At 48.0% G+C, this 15876-nt stretch overlaps 1 protein-coding gene across 1 annotated transcript; it reads right to left on the bottom strand.

Annotated features, from left to right (window-relative positions):
* Window positions 1-210: 210 nt before the first annotated feature.
* On the bottom strand, window positions 211-15671 carry RAPGEFL1 (Rap guanine nucleotide exchange factor like 1). The gene is made up of 15 exons (XM_031966223.1): window positions 14739-15671; window positions 11374-11452; window positions 10469-10604; window positions 10005-10102; window positions 9284-9396; window positions 8702-8869; window positions 6495-6592; window positions 6247-6369; window positions 5764-5942; window positions 5563-5653; window positions 5200-5250; window positions 4400-4487; window positions 3839-3903; window positions 2627-2681; window positions 211-2395 (listed from the first exon to the last, which is right to left on the bottom strand). Exons 1-15 carry the CDS (start codon window positions 15262-15264, stop codon window positions 2271-2273), a joined length of 1995 nt encoding a protein of 664 aa, XP_031822083.1. The 5' UTR covers window positions 15265-15671; the 3' UTR covers window positions 211-2270.
* Between the last annotated feature and the right edge of the window lie 205 nt (window positions 15672-15876).

Genomic DNA, 15876 nt, shown 5'->3' with positions numbered 1-15876 from the left:
TGTTTTGCCCATAGTAGGAATTTAATAAAGGTATTCAGTAAAATCTTCACTTTTTCAAAGCTCCCATGTTTTTACCCCATGTGCAGCCACTACCAGACTGATTCATTACCAAGTTAGCTTCTAAAAGAAGATTGGGGATACACCCGACTGTCTCCCTTACTCCCCACCCCCTTTTCTCCTCAGACTCAGTTAAAAGAGGAGAGCAGCAGACATATTAGTTCGGAGACTTTATTGGCCTTTTCTCCGTCCAACAACCAAAACTGCACAGTACACACCATTCATTCTGTTAAAGCTGTCTTGGGTAGAGGGGTGCAGGGGGAGGTGGGAATAAAGGCAGGCAGTGGGTATGTGGGTGAGAATAAGGAAGTAGGAATCAGGGGGATGGATGGGAGCCAGTGTGACCAAAAATGTGTTTACAAATGGGCCAAGATGCCCATACACACTTGTGCAAGTATCCATAGGAGTAGGAATGGGCAGGGAGATTCTACAGCAGGTAAGGGTGAGTGTGGCCAAAAAGCTATGTGATTTTTTGAGGAGCATTGGGGAGAGAAGATACGGGGGATTAAGAAGGAAAGTGCACAGACGGAATGGGATAGGGAGATGAGTTGGGAACAGTGAATGTGTAGTGTGGGAGTGTATGGTAGTGTCTGCGTGTGGGTGTAGGGACATTTTGTAGCAAGAACAAGACAGATGGGCCATATAAAAGGGACTGTACAATGTTACGTATGATACAGCATTACATATTATACAAGGCTCTTTCCCTCTTTTTGTTTTAAAAAATAAATTTACAATTAAAGAGCATTTGGTAAAAAATATATACATTCTCAAAGGAAAAGAAGCAGCCACAGCTGCCACAAAAAGGGAGAGGAGGAGCCAAATAAGAGGGCAGGGTACTGCCAAGAAACCATGCCCAGTAGCTGCCAGGGGCCCCTGTACCCACACCCCCTCGACTCCCAACCTGGGAGGCCCGCAGTGGGGGAGACAGAGAGAGGTAGCAAAGGCATTGCCACACAAGGTCCATTCTCTGTCTTTGGAGCCTTCCCTTCTCGGGGTGAGAGGGTTCCCTGCTCAAGGAATAAGAAGCCAGACCCATCCAAACCCTGATGGGGAGAAAAGAAAGAAGAAAAAGAGGGAGAGACACAGACATCCATCTTCCCATCTTTGATGTGCCAGATTCTGGGAACAGAAGGAGATTTGGGAGTGGGCTGGGGAATGGAGCAGGGAAAGAGAAAATTCCCATTTCTGCGACTAGATACCCCAAAGCTAACAAAACAGGGTAGAAATGACATTGTCAGCAAGGACCCTTAACTCCTGACTCTGTGCCTCATTTCCCTCTTCTATACCTCCCAGGAGAAGAGGGTTGAGTACAGTAGGCAGCTTAAGTCTATGTTTCCCTGAGCATCTGCTGCCCTCTCACCCCCTCCCCAGGGATAATTTGGAAATGGGGGAGAGGGAAGGAGAGAGGGAGTTGCGCAGGGGCTCATGGGTACACCTCCCACCTGCTGCTGCTCCCTGCCCCCAGGGAAAGCTTCACCCACAAGCTTGGGCTTGTGGGGCAGCATCTGGGGAGCAGAGTGGGAGGAGAAACCTGGAAGGGGCTAGTGGGGAAGAGAGAATGAAGAAAATACCCAGGCCCCTCCCAGGCCGAGGCAGACAAGGGTAGCACCAAACTTCAGAGATCACCTTGTACAACATACCTAGAGATCCCATTCCTTTCTCACAACAAGCCCTCCCCTCCCCCCCCCAACAAAATCTAGGAAAGGGAGAGTTGTAAAAGGAGTAAGAGTAAGATTTGGGAAGGGAATCTCTCTCCTCTGATAGCAAAGAGGGATCCCAAGACCATCAGAGAAGAAGCTAGAAGGAATGGAGGCTGCTGGTTTCCCTCCACAATTCCTTTCCTACCCTGCTCTGAGGAGGGCTGGAAATTCCTTCCTTAGACTGATCCCCATCCCCTACAGGAAGGGCACAGAGGAGGAAACTGCTCCTCTGTCTGGGGGCTTGGGATGGGAGGGTATGATTGTTGTAGAGGAGAGACAGGAAAGAAAGAATCTAGAAAACCAAAATTTAGGTAGCCTGGAAAGAACAGGCCTAAGATCTCAGTGCAACAAAGCTGATTTCTAACCAACCCTCCAGGGAGGAGGGAGATCTGTCAGGGCAAGGAGGAGATGGGAAGAGGAGAGGGACACACGGGGAAAGTGCTTGAGTGCCAGGTGTGGGTACCAAGGGCTCCCAGAGAGGTAGCTGGATTGGTACCCCCAGTCCCCCCACCCTCACTGATTATTGGCCTCCAACTTGTAGGAGAGCTCGAAGAGCAGATTCTGGTTGTCAATGACCTGGAACTGGCGCACATAGGCCTTTGTCTGCAGGTGGTGAGGTGACGCTTCCATCTCGAGGCCTAAGGGAGCATCAAAGGGGAGTCATTCCTGTCCCCATTCTCACCACACACCCATGCAGCCATGGCAATGAGGGAGAGCAGAGGCAGCTGCCCCCGAGGAGGAAGGCAAGGGCCCACATAATTAGAAGATAAATTCCTTGAGCTGAAGAACCAAGGAAAGTAGGGGTAGGAGACCTCCATGGACACAGCACCTTCACCCACATGTCCCCGCCCCGCTGTTACCGTACTCACAGAGGGGCCGACTTCTATATTTCCGGATTGTTCTCACTTTTTCTGCCACTGAATGCTAAGGAATGAAGATGAGGAGAAAACCAGACAGAATCAGTATGGAAAAAAAGCAAACCCAAATGCCCTTTCTCCTTCTTTCAATCCCTTCACTCTCCTACCTCTAAGTCTGGGTTCCCTCCCAGCTAGAACTCGACCTACTCCCACATTTCTAGTTGCTGAATAGTCCAAAGAAAGGAAGCAGGATTTTTTACTTTAGAGTGAAAAGATTCCTCAGAGATAATGGCTCCAACTCCCTCCAGGGAGGAAATTGAAGCCTATAGAAGAAAATTCATATAACTGATCACTAAAGCCAGTAAGAGCCTATATAAAGTCCTCTATTTGAAATTGAAAGCCCTTCATATTGCCTTTTCAAGCTCACTAATCACTGTCTTCTCCTTCACACACCCTACAATCCACCTTCTCACCATCTGTTCCTCACACCAATATTTCATTTCCCATCTCTAGGTTTTCACATAGGTAGTTATCCCCTAAGCCTGACATGCACTTTCTCCTTAACTCCCCCTCTTAAAATCCTTAGTAGCTTTCTCCAAAACTCAGCCTAAGTTCCACCTCCATGGTCACTAGCTGCCCACTTACCAGTGTATCTGGGCCCTGTAATTTTTATTTATTTTTCTTATTTATATTTTGTATAAATTCTGAATCTAAATATACATATAGATGTTGTTCAGACCCTCCCCACTCAAAAAAAAAAAAAAAGATAAGCTCATTTTGGACAGGAGCTTTTTTTTTCTCCCCATCTCTACTACCGAGCACAGCTAATCACAGCATAGAAAATGATTAAAAAATGCTTGTTGAGTGGTTTGTTGACAGTAGCCAGCAGAGCCAGGTCCTCTGACTCCAGATTCCACTATGCCATCTAGCTTCATCCATATGAGAGTGGACACTGTATGGATGGGAGACAGCTAGGCCGGGCTTCAACGCCCAGAATTATCCTGAGATCCCAGTAACTGGGTGTCAGGTCTGTCGCATGTAGGAGTGTTGCCATGGTAATGCTGCCTTAGAGATGGGCTTGGAATCTTCCTGACTAGATTGGGCACTGCAGGAAAGAATGCTGTCTGTTGGGTATGGTGGGTGAGGCACAGAACACCATGAGCTAGGAAGGGAAAGTAGAACCTGGTCCATGAGGAAGGACACCTGAATGGATGATTCACTCACCAGCTTCTCAATGTTGACTAATCCATCCAGGAGAGTCTTGCTGCCTTCATGCAGGAATGTCAAGTCTATAAGGGTAAAGGAGGAAGAGAGAATCAAGTATGGATAGGGGAGCCAAAGAAACCCAGTGGAAATCACTATGGGAGAGAGTTGAAATAATTGAGGGTTTCTCTGCCAAACCATACAAAATTCTGTAATCCTCTCTAGCCTGGAGAACTTCAGATTTGAGATTAAGCTTCAGGATTTAAGACAAAACTCCTTAATCTGATAGCCTATTGGGGATCCATAGATAGATTCCAGAGAACACATAAACTTGAGTGGTAAAAAACATTCTATCTTTATATCAGTTTAATTGATTTGTTTCATTGTCTTTTGGATTTTATTTTGTTTACTTCCAAACATTCTTTGGAGAAGGGGTCCACAGGCTTTACCAGACTGCCAAAGAGATCTATGACATACATAAAAAGGTTCAGATCCTGGTTTCTGATTCAAGTGATAACCTTAGAAGTTGGAGCATTGATGAAAGGTCATGAAAGTTCAAGTTTTAAGGTCAGGGCTCTTCACCTTTGAGGATCAGAGGCACGAAGGGGATCACTGGTGGCTTCATCTTAGATACAACCTCTCTGTAACTTTTGTGGTTCCTGCAGGGATCCTAGAGAATAAGAATAATGTCTAGTATATATATAAGGCTTTCAAGTTTGCAGACTATTTTGAATGTAATCTCATTTAAGCTTCATAGTAGCCCTAGAGAGACAGTTAAAAATTTTGTTGATCATTCCTGTGATTTCATCAGCATAGGAAGCTCAAAGAGAGAAGTTTTCCTTTTCAATCAATATGTTCTCTTCAATGTAAGCATTAAGAATTTCTTCAGATGACAAATGACTTGCCAAAGTTAGCAAGTATCAGCCATGAGCCTTGAACCCAGGTCTTCCTGAATCTGATACCAGTTGTCTATTCACTAATTGATACTGCAAATGAAGAAACTGAAGCTCATGTCCTCAGTCCTCAGTCACAAGCTAAGTCAGTGTAAGAAGCAGAATCTGAGCCCTGCTTCCAAAGTCCACCTTTGTAACCGCTCTGCTATCAGTTGGCCAGGAATCAAAGTAAGATCAATCATGGCTAGTGAGGGCTCCCACTTCCTTTCTAACCTTCCTGCCCAGTTCCCTTTCTGACGGTGGGCCTGGTTTTTGAGCTCTAGGGAAAGAAGGATGGTGACTGCTCTTCCAGCTCCTCACCAATACACTTCTTTATATCCTTTTCTATCTGCTAATACTCTGGACTAGACAAGTGGTAAGAGAGTCCCTGGGATCCTAGGGAGGTGAGCATATGTGTGGAAGGAGGAAAGAGGAAGCAACCATACTCACTGTCAAATTCTCAAATTTTCGGAACAAGTTTTTGAATTTTCCTGGTAGTTTCTGAAGAAAAAGTTTTAAGAAAGAAAAGGAAATGTTCATCGAGAAGACACTGGTTTCAGGGCAGTTTTAGCTAACCCCCTAATGACTGTGGGAGATGGTGGATAAAGGAAGTTGACTAGCTTGCCGAGAATGTAGGCTACTGGGGTGACAAAGGGACAAGGGTTCATTTGAGGAGCTAATAATAACATAAAGAAAATTGCTGGTAAAAAAAAAAAAAAAAAGAACCTTGAGATGGAAGAAAGGCTAGAACCCAAGATAGAAGGATGTCAGGAAAGGAGGGAGAATCCTAGAGGGCAGGGGATATCCCCTCACCTCCCAGGTGAGCCGAAGGCGGCCAACAGCAGCATTATCCAGCCCCATAATCACAGCATAGAAAGACAACAGGTCCTGATTCTGTTTACAGCTGTTTAGAGAAAGGGTTGAGGGAATGGTGAGTAGGTTTCAGGGACCCAGATCTTCCCCAGCCATCAGGCTCCCCCCTTCCCTGCTTTCCCAGTCAGATTTGGGGCTCACATGGCTGCTATCTTGATGAACTTCTTGAGCAGTTGTGCTCGCTTCCCAAGGGGCTCACAGAGCAGAACTTCGGTGGCCACCCAGTGGGTGACCTCACTGCACCGCTGAAGCAAAAGCTCCAGGTTGGCTGTCTCCCGTCGGCCCCGCTCTCCGTGGAACACGTAGTCCACGAACTCCAGCTAAGCCACCAGTCAGTCCGCAGATGAGAGAGGGCAGGTGGTCCGGGGAGGAGTATAGAAAAGACCGAGGGAAAGTCAAAGGGTTGGGGAAGGCAAAGGACAGAGGATGAGGACATCCAAGGGGAGGAGGTGAAGGTGGACAGCAGGACAAAAGAGATTCAACATAAAAGGGAGGGGGAAGACAAAGGTAAGGTTGGTACAAGGTCTACTGGTATTCTCCCAGTTTATTTCTCAGATTTGGTCCCCCTTTTCCCCTTAGCAATCTGGTCTTCTTCCCTCCCCAGCTTTCTACCACCCATCCCACCTCGTGTACACATCTGAATAGCTCCCAGTGGAAGGCAGTGAGGTGATTGGCAATATCCTCTGGCTCCACTCGATGAATCTCTGTGTCCCCAGGGGACACCTGGATCTCCTCAGGGAGGGGCACCTGAGTGAAAGGAGCACAAGGTGTCCTCAGCCGAGCTACTTAGGGTCATGATCTCATGTACATGGTTCTCCCCTTCCCCTCTCTTAGCATATGGAAGCTGGAGGTGGGGGCTGGGGAAGTGTTACCAATGCTTCATAGCTGTCCCGGGTACAGGCGAACAAGTGGCTATTGATGCCCAGGGTGGTAAAGACACAATCCTCACTGGGCTGTAGCAGGACTTTCTCTGTTGGCAAAACCAGAAAAGCAGCTCTTTAATCCATGGTCTAGGATCTCAAAATTCCTGGTTTCTCTTCTTCACAATAGTCACTGACATGTCCCCTTCCCAATACATTAAGACCAAGTCCATACCAGTAACTCTACAGAGCTCTCCCTCTCTCAAATTTAAGGAAAATGATAAATAAAACTAGCAACAATTTGAGCCAAGAACTTCTAAGAGGTGGATCAAGATTGAATTTGTATAACTAGCACCTAGAGCTGTTCCTGGCACATTCTAGCTACCTGGTAAATGGTTAGTCATTTGCTTTTAAATACTTTTTTTGATATTTTTTATTTTCATAGAGGCAGCTAGATGACATGACACATAGAGTATGAAACCTGAAGTTAGGAAGACCTGAGTTCAAAACCTGGCTCAAAGACTTACTAGCTATATGATCCTGGGCAAGTCATTTATGCTTTCTCAGCCTCATCTATAAAATGGGAATAATACTAGGTTATTATGAGGTTAAAATAAAATGACATATGTAAAGTGCTGTGCTAGGTTAAAATAAGATGACATATGTAAAGTGCTGTGCTAACTTTAAAGAAATATGTAAATGCTAGCTTTATTTTTTTTTACATTGCCCAATTTTTCCCTGTATTCTTTCTTTTGAAAGAAAATCATATATTAATAAATTCTTGGTTAAGCGGATTTAATTGAATTTGCATCATCTCAATTTCTTCCTCTGTAAGGGGATGGGGATTGAACTAAATTATATCTTAGATCCTTATCTACTTTCAAATCTTCAAATCTTAAAATGACTACTCAAATGCCCTATGGATATGAGGATTTAGCATGTTAGCAGCAAAAATTTCATCAAAACTGCCATTTTATTGGAGGATTTTCAAGGAAGTAGTCTAAGTCAGTGGCATCAGGCTCAAATAGAAATGGGGGCCACTAAACAATACTGAAGGATTCTTGTTGCTGCATATTGACTTAGAAAACCATATAGTATCTAACCTATGTTAAAATGCTTGCTGTATTGGGGTGGAATGGCAGGGAGGGAAGAAGAAAAATTTGGAACTCACAATCTTATAAAAAATGAATGTTGAAAACTAACTTTACATGTTAATGGAAAAAATACTATTTATTAAAAAAAAAAGAAAAAAGAAAAAAGAAAAAAAAGGGGCAGCTAGGTGGCGCAGTGCATAAAGCACCAGCCCTGAAGTCAGGAGGACCTGAGTTCAAATTTGATCTCTCAGACACTTAACACTTCAGAGCTGTGGGACCCGGGGAAGTCACTTAACCCTAATTGCCTCAGGGGGAAAAAAAAGAATAAAAAAGGAAAAGACAAAACCACATGTAACATTATGTTCTATTGTATTTTTATTTATTTTATGTCGGAAATATATTTCAATCTGGTTTGGGGGCACTCAGGAACATGTGGCCATCTAGGACACCTCTAGTCTGGGATGTGCTAGACTTAAAGTTTCTAAAACAACAATAACAATTCCTTTTGCATTTGAAGCACCCTTTTCTCTTTTTCCCCCCCAAAGCACTTCTCTCATTTTTATACTTTGAACATCTCTTCAAAGAAGTGTGTGTGTGTATGTGGGGGAAGTGAGGATTATTCTCTCCATGTTACAGATAGGAAAGTTAAGGCTATGAAGACCCAGCAAGCTTAATGTTTGTCAATTTAAATTCTTTTAGTGAAGCAACTGAGCTCAAGTTACTCGCCTAGCTAGCAGGCATGAAATGTTAGAAGGCTGGATTTGAACTCAGGTCCCCTGAGGGGCCAGTGCTCTATCCACTGTGCCCCTGGTGTGTTGTTACTCACCTGGATATAGAGGCCCCTTCCCCTAGCACCATCCTCAAAGACAATTTTGAAGATGGATAAAATAGTCTGCCTGTACTAACTCAGAGCATGAGATGGAATTGGTTTGCAGATCCGCTGACTCTGGTAAGCCCTATTTACTCCTTCCCCTTCCAAAGGGCCCTCTATCTCTGTAATGACACTTTCCCTATCTAGAATCCCCAGCAGCCCTATCCTAGCCCCGTGTCTCACTTACCCCCGACCCTGTGTCTCACTTGCCCCCACCCTGTGTCTCACTTACCCCCACCCTGTGTCTCACTTACCTCCTGAGGAGGCCACAGCCACAAGGATGAGGGAGTCCTCCCGCCCGGCTGACTCCTCTGAGTACTGCAGCTTCTCTGACACTGAACCCAGGATGTCCTGCACCGAGGCAGACAGGCGGCTTCGGATGGTCACGTAGGAGTGGTCGGGCATGTAGACCCTGCAGAAGACTAAAAGCAGGGAGGGATGAGGGTGACTGGTTACAGGAGAACACCATGGCCACAGCCAGCTCTCACTGTCTCCTTACCCCTTGCCAGCTGGCTGTTATAGCTTTGGCATCTGAGGAAAGGCACCCCAGCGCCATGACAAAAGCTAATGCATTTTGTCACCTTCCATTGGGAATGATCCATTGTGTGCGTGAGGTAGACTGAAGTGAGATATGAGGGTGACCCCGGGAGAGGAAGAAGTTTGGGGATAGGATTTGAGAGACTCCCCTAGGGAATTACTGGGCCCAGAGAAACCATTTAACAGACTCCAAGACCCAAAATGACTCCTCAGCAGGACCCCAGAAAAGCCAGACAATGGAGATTGTAGGTATGCTCATACAACCTTGCCACCCACCTGCCCACTCCCGTGGCACTTACTCTCATCCGAGCCCCGGAAAGCCACCCGAGTTTGCAGACAGGAGTCTATTCGGCGGAAGTGACGGAACAGGGGCTTTACTTGCTTGCTGGGTGGCTGGCTCTCTTCCGGGATCCTGGCAGCAACCAGAGCGGCATCAGTGAGCACTGCCCCAGAAGAGGGAGCACCAACCAGCAGGAATGCTCAGGGAGGTTGTGGCCAAATAGGCACCGGGTTCTGACTGTACCCCTCTGAGTGAGGTGAGCGGGTCAAGGAGGTGGGGATGGAATAATTGATAATGCCAGCCATCTGGGAGCACTATTTCAAATAAATATTGATCTATAGCTTAAGGCCCAAGTTAAATGCTACCCCCTCCAGGAAATCTTGTGCTAGCCTCTATAAATTCTATAGCTTTTACTATTAGTCCCTGTATCCTTTCTTGCTACTTTTCATGTACTGACTAATAGTTTATATGCATATCTTACCAGTCCCCAACTAGACTATAAGCTCCTAGAGGGCAGGGGAAGTATTGTATATTGTGTTCATCTTTTTCTCTGCCACGCTCCCCCACTCACTCCACAGGCCTAAATATAGCAAAAATTGTTCAACAAATTTCCATTGCATCCAAAGCTGGTGGATATGGGGGATAGGAAGGAAATAATCCTGGGTACAGGAAACTCAGTATCACCCTCAGGGAAACTCAGTTGCTGCCATTTTCTCCCTCCTCCCTACTCCAACCCTTACTTGAGTTCTACTGTCTCCACCAGCTGGTGTAGTCTCAGGGTGTCCTCTCGAAGATCCTGATAGAGGGATTCATCTTTCATGATCAGCAGATACAGGTCCTGGGGGAAAGGAATGTGCAACAAGTCAGGGATGAGACTAGGACCGCCATGCCTGGGCCCAGACTTTTTACCTAAATTGGACCAGCCCTATCTTCCACAGAAGTCGCTGGGAAGTGAAAAGAGTATGGAATCACTCAGAGTTAAGGGCTTTGGCAGGACTCTTGTACCTTATGTGTTTGGGACTGAAGGCGATTCTATTTCTTCTCAAGTTACATGACTATTCCGAGCTGTCGCATATGAGCATTTCTTTCCTCTGAGTATTTTATTTCTCGGAGTCTTCAGCTCATAGAACATTTCTTCAATAGGAATAGTCCCCCTGCTTCAGAGGGCCTCCCTTTACCGGACTGCTAAGTGGGTAGCACCCACCTTAATGATTCGACCAGCACATTCTTCCTCCTGCAGTAATCCTTGGTATGTCTCCAGAAAGTGGAGGAGCACAGCCAAGCACGCTTGTTTCCGGCCTAACCCCTCAGCCCCCTCAACTCCGTCCGACTGAACAAAGCTGACTCCAAAGTTAAGGAAAATGGCATTGCAAGATTGGACTCCCCCTTCCCGCCTTAGATTCTTTGCTCACTCTTCTATAAACTAGGGACTGGGGAGACAGATAATTATCTTCATAGTGCTCCAACCCCTAACTTTGGGTTTTGGTGGATGGGAGAGGAAGGGCGTCAGATGGGGTACCCTTCACTTGGGGTCAGGATAATCTATCTTCCGTAGCCTTAGCAACTTGCTCGAGATAGGGAGGGGGCATTCCCAGTTTTTACACCATCCACAAACTGCCAATTTGAGTTCCAATGCAGGCTGCCCTGACCCACCCACCCCACTTAGGAATTCACTTTGAGCTGGGGCTCCTCACCTGTTGGAAATCTGGTGAAATCTTTGGCCCTTTCTCAGAATAATAGTTTTCAATAACTGAAGAAAATGATAAATTTCAGTTAGATGTTAATTTAAAATATAGAAGTCATTTTCTTCAGGGAACACTATCCCTGGGAGCCCTTGGAATGGCTCGGGAGGAACCCCTGAGTTAGATTATGACAGTAACAAAATCTCCAACAGGCTGGCTGGTGCCTTAGTGCTTATAGCAGACCCTGAAATGACATACCAGGTGGTCTCATATTTATAGCAAACCCCACAATAACCCAGCAGGTGGCCTGATAGTAACTGTAGTACATTGGTGTTGGGGAAATGCCTCAATGATATATGGGGTGTCTACTTCTGGCTGGTTGGGAACTGCTTCCAGACCTTCCCCAAAACTCCCAAAGAAAGGATATTACTGGTACAACTCCTGCAGGAAGCGCTCAGTAGGGAGGAAGAGCGAGTGAGTGAGGACAAAATCATCCAGCAGAATGTCTGTACGGAGATTGGCAGGGCAGGTGTCAGAAAGGCACCGCCTGGCCCAGGAATGCCCCAGACACAGAATGCCACCAGCACGGTGCGGCCCCACCTGCCAGGGGGCCAAGCTCTGCCCCTCCACGCCCTTCCCCCTCTAGGTCAGAGCCCGAGCCACCTGCCTGAACATGTTGGGCTCTCCAAGTCACATGTAGGAACACTATTGCCTCCTGCTTCAAAGGCAGGGTTAGTAATCACTTCAGGGGCTAAGGGAGGAGAGGGAGGGGCTATGGCACCTTCGTTTGCTTCTCCTATAGAACATTTCTCAACTAACTCTTCCACTCGTTTTCCATCAGGCCTGAGAGGGGAATGAGAAGTCGGAGAGGGTCCTGGCAACAAGACATCATCTAACCTTCTTTAAGTCATAGAAACCCTCCCGGGCGACAAGAGAGGGAATCTAAACCAGAAAGACTTCAGGGGTGGAACTCCAGAGGAAAGGGAGGAAACAAAATAACTAGCTAGCAGATACATAATGCCTTCTTTACTCCTGACTGCTCTTCACAACTACCCTGTGAAGTCAATGCTATTTCTATCCCCCTTTAAAAGCTGGGGAAACTGAGGTTGAGAAAGGTAAAATAACTTGTTGGTTGTCATACATCTACTTAGTATCTGAGGCAGAATTTGAACTCAAGACTTCCTGATTTGAAATACAGCATTCCATCCATTGCATCAGCTAGTTCTTTAAAATGCCAGCTTATTGTCTTTCTTCTTCTGTCTCCTTCCATTCTTCCTCCCCTGCCACACCTCAAAAACAACTTGCAGTCCCAGGCAGGCAGGCCAAGACCAGCCCTGCTCAGGGAGCAGAGCAGGAGCCTCTTTGATCCTAAAGCATTGAGCAGGAGCCCCATTGCCTCTGGGTGCCATCCCATGAAAGGGTTAATGAGGGAGGGGAGGAGGAGTGGCCCTTCCTCCTTCCCATCCCAGGCCTGGCTCAGCCAGTCAACCAGGTACAAGGTCGCCCTGACTTGCAGCCAGTTTAGGGGTAGGGCAGGGCCACTTGGCACACAGACAGGAGGTAGAGAGGGAGCCAAGTGTCCTAGCTGGGGCAGGTTCAGGGCGAGTCTTCAGACACTGCTCCGGGGAGAAGTCAACCCATAAGATGGCTCCTGGAATATCCATAGAGCAGTCTTCAGTCTTAGCTGCTGAGCCAAGGTCCCCAGGACAAGTAGAAACACAGAAGCAAAGCTATAAGGGTCAGTCAAGAGCTAATCTAATGCCCTCATTTTAATTCAAGAAATATTTATTAAATTCCTGCTGTGTTTCTGACATTGCTGGTTTCTGAGGAGAGAAAGGGGGGGAGGGGCTCAGGGAGACTAAAGCCCTCTTTTTTTTTTTTTTCATTGCCTAAAGCCCCACAGCTAGTTAGTAAGAGAACCAGTACTCCCCAGTACAGTATTTTTTCTACTTAACTCCCAGAATTTCATTGAGCCAGATAATGCCTCAAAAAGTCTGAGGACTTGGAATTTTCTGTTGATTCACAGGGGTGCCCATCTCATTGCTGCCCCCCCCCAAATAACTCAGGATGCACAGAGCATCCTAGAGCTTGGGATCTTTTACACCTTCCTTTTCCCTAACCATATTAAGGCTTCTAAAGCAGCCATCCCTCCATGACATGCTGATTTATCTTTCCCCAACTCCCTTCCTCCTATAGATCTGCAGAGCTCATGCTTGGTACCACGATCCCCTGCTATTTTGCTTTCTTCTTGCCTCCAACACATACATGCTCTGAGGAATTAACCTGATTGGAGGTTAGGGTACAGACAATAATACAGTGTCTGTTGGCCATGCTCAGGTATAAGGAAAAAAAATAGCATCTTCTCCCTTTCTTACCCCAGTGGCCCCAGCTACCCTAATGAACTCTGGAAGAAAACTAAGGCAAAGGGAATTCCTAGTGCTTTCCTAGGATAAATATCAGGAACAGTATAACATTCCATCTAGACTATTCAATTTGTAAGGGAACTAAGGAGAGAGAAATAGAGAACAGCTTTCACATGGGGTGGGGGGTATAGTTTGCTGTCTGTCTGCAAAAGGGGATGTGTCATATACGCGCATAGAGGGTGTGTGGTGTAGGCGAGAAGTTGCAGTTAGGGGAGCTGTGTGTCTCTCTGATATTTTTCTAATTAAATCGAAAAGGTGTCAGCTCCCCAGGGCATCTACAACGTGAACCAAAAGGAGGGGACCTTAGTGTCCAAGAGCTCTAGGAAAGGAATTACACCCCCCCCATTGGGGGTCCCCTGGGAAAGGATGAAGGAGGAAGGAATCTCATGCTTCTTCATTCTTTTTCCTATATTCTGGATTCCCTTCATTTTCTGGACTTCCTTTTGCCTGCCACCTTTTACCTTAATGTCACTCTGGGTTTTACAACTCAGTGACCTAACACATTATTGTTTCTGGGGCCTCAGTTTCCTAAACTGTTATTAGACTTAGGGGTGGTAGAAAGAACACTATAATTAGTTAAATAAAGACTTCCTTGGGTATATTTATGTTAATGAGGCTTTATATGGTGGCCTAGAACTTGGGGAGAATGGAATCAACTGGGGAGGTACATTTAGCACCCTGAGCTTCCCACTTATATCCATAAGCAAGTCCATCCCCTCCCCCTTATCTATACCAATAAGGATACCTTTCCCCATTAGGAACATTTCAAGAAGCTCAGGCATCACCTATGGCCATCTGACAGTGACCAGCCCTAGATGTTAGCTTTGGGAATTTCTAGACTGTGCTATGAATTTGTCTGTGAAGTTAACTTCTGGGGGAGAGGTCTTCTCTTTCTTTGGGGGCCATATTAGCCCGAGTCCCACCCTAAATGGCATTTTTAGATGCTAAGCCCCAGCTCTGATATGAGCGTGAGGGTGGAGGTAACTCAAAATCAAGGACTCCTAATGCTCTGCCGATGGAATGCCTCAGTGGAAAGGGCAGGCTAGGTTCTGAATGGCACTGGGGTGGTAGCCAGATAGGAAGGGATCAGAGCCTTATCTTAAATAACCTGAGGAGGCCATGTGTGAAGGGATACAGGTAGAGGTGTGCCAACTTCTCTTGTCCAGGAATGCACTACATGGCTTTCCTATGAACACCCCTTCTTCCCCCCACAACAGACACAATATGCCCATGGTAACTGATACTCTCATACCCATCCTGAATGTTCCCCTCCCCCTAGCCAAAGGATGAAGAAGAGAAGGACGCATCTTCCCCCTTCCTTTCTGCGGCCTCGGGATTGCTGCTGCTGCAGCCTCAGCCAATTGCTTACCTGAGGTCCCACTGTCCCGGGGAGCCCCTCCAGCCAGCCGCTCTAGGATTCGGTTCAGTAGATGCTCGGGCTGGTCGAGGGCCCCCAGAGGGAGCCAGGGAGGTGGAGTGAGGGGCTCTCCTGGGGACAGCTCATCCGACGAGTAGGACGAAGGGGAGCGAAGGGGCCCCCCCACTCCAAGGGGGCCGGGGCCCGGGGTTTCATCCAGCTGCAACCAGCAGGGTCCCCCTCCAACTGGCTCCCCTGCGGTCCTGCCGGGTTCTCCCTCTTCCTCCTCGGTAGGCGGCTCCAGCCCGGGTTCGGCCGGGGGTTCCCGGAGAAAAGAAGGGAGCAGCAAGCGAGATACACTTTGGCGTCTCTGCAGCTGTCGGGGTCCCCCCACTGGGCCACTGCCTCCCGCAGGCCCTCCTCCCCCTCCGCCCCCAGGCCCGCCACACCCCCCAGTACCCCCTCCGGGTCCTGTTCCTACAGCCCGCCCAGCCAGCTGCGACGTCTGCTTCTTCAAAAATTTTTCCAGCGGCTTCATACCCCAACCCCCCCGCCCCCGCCGGGACCGCCGGGAGGACCCAGGTGTCCGGGCCGCGGGCGGGGGGTAGCGCGGGGATGCTTAGAACCGAAGTGGGGCAGCTCGAAGGCTTGTGTCAGGCGCCGAGACCTGGGAGCAGAGGTACCCGCGGCTGGCTGGAGTCCAGTGTCCACTGCCCTCAGGAGATGCCGGCAGGAAGAGGACAAGCTCTCAGCAGCCCCCCATGCCTGTTCCAATGGTGCCGGGCCCGGAGGGTGACCCGGGGATGGATCCGGTGCCCCCTAGTTCGCGGGCCCCGGGCCCGGTTGCTGCAGCAGAGGCGGCAGGCGTATAGCAAGAGCCGAGGACACCGAGGAGGAGGCGGCGACGGCTGTGCTCCCGGCCCCCGGGAAGGTGGCAGAGCTGAGGCCCCGCCCCTTCGGCCCGAGACCCACCCCCGTCCCCTCCCAGGTTCGGCCCCAATCCTTGGACCCGCCCACGGGCGGTGCTGGGCCAAGATGTGTGGCCCCTTGGAGAGATGTGGGTCTGAAGTGGGGTCAATGCGGACAATAGCCATTCAAAAGTAAACGGGGAGGGGGAAGCAGGGGGCACTACGGAGGTCTGAATGTGTCT

Source organism: Sarcophilus harrisii, chromosome 4, assembly GCF_902635505.1.
Source record: "Sarcophilus harrisii chromosome 4, mSarHar1.11, whole genome shotgun sequence".
In the NCBI taxonomy this organism is placed as follows: domain Eukaryota; kingdom Metazoa; phylum Chordata; class Mammalia; order Dasyuromorphia; family Dasyuridae; genus Sarcophilus; species Sarcophilus harrisii.
Note: the sequence above shows the minus strand (reverse complement) of the source record. Positions and strands in the feature narration are given on the sequence as shown.

What these genes read in the sequence shown, in the direction of transcription:
- RAPGEFL1 (XM_031966223.1), bottom strand. Translation starts at nt 15,264, where the DNA reads ATGAAGCCGCTGGAAAAATTTTTGAAGAAGCAGACGTCGCAGCTGGCT. An exon ending in GTGCTGGTCGAATCATTAAG is followed by an intron (nt 10,103 to 10,468) that starts GTGGGTGCTACC and finishes CCTTTCCCCCAG; the next exon opens with GACCTGTATCTGCTGATCAT. An exon ending in GGGACAGCTATGAAGCATTG is followed by an intron (nt 6,370 to 6,494) that starts GTAACACTTCCC and finishes CCTTTCACTCAG; the next exon opens with GTGCCCCTCCCTGAGGAGAT.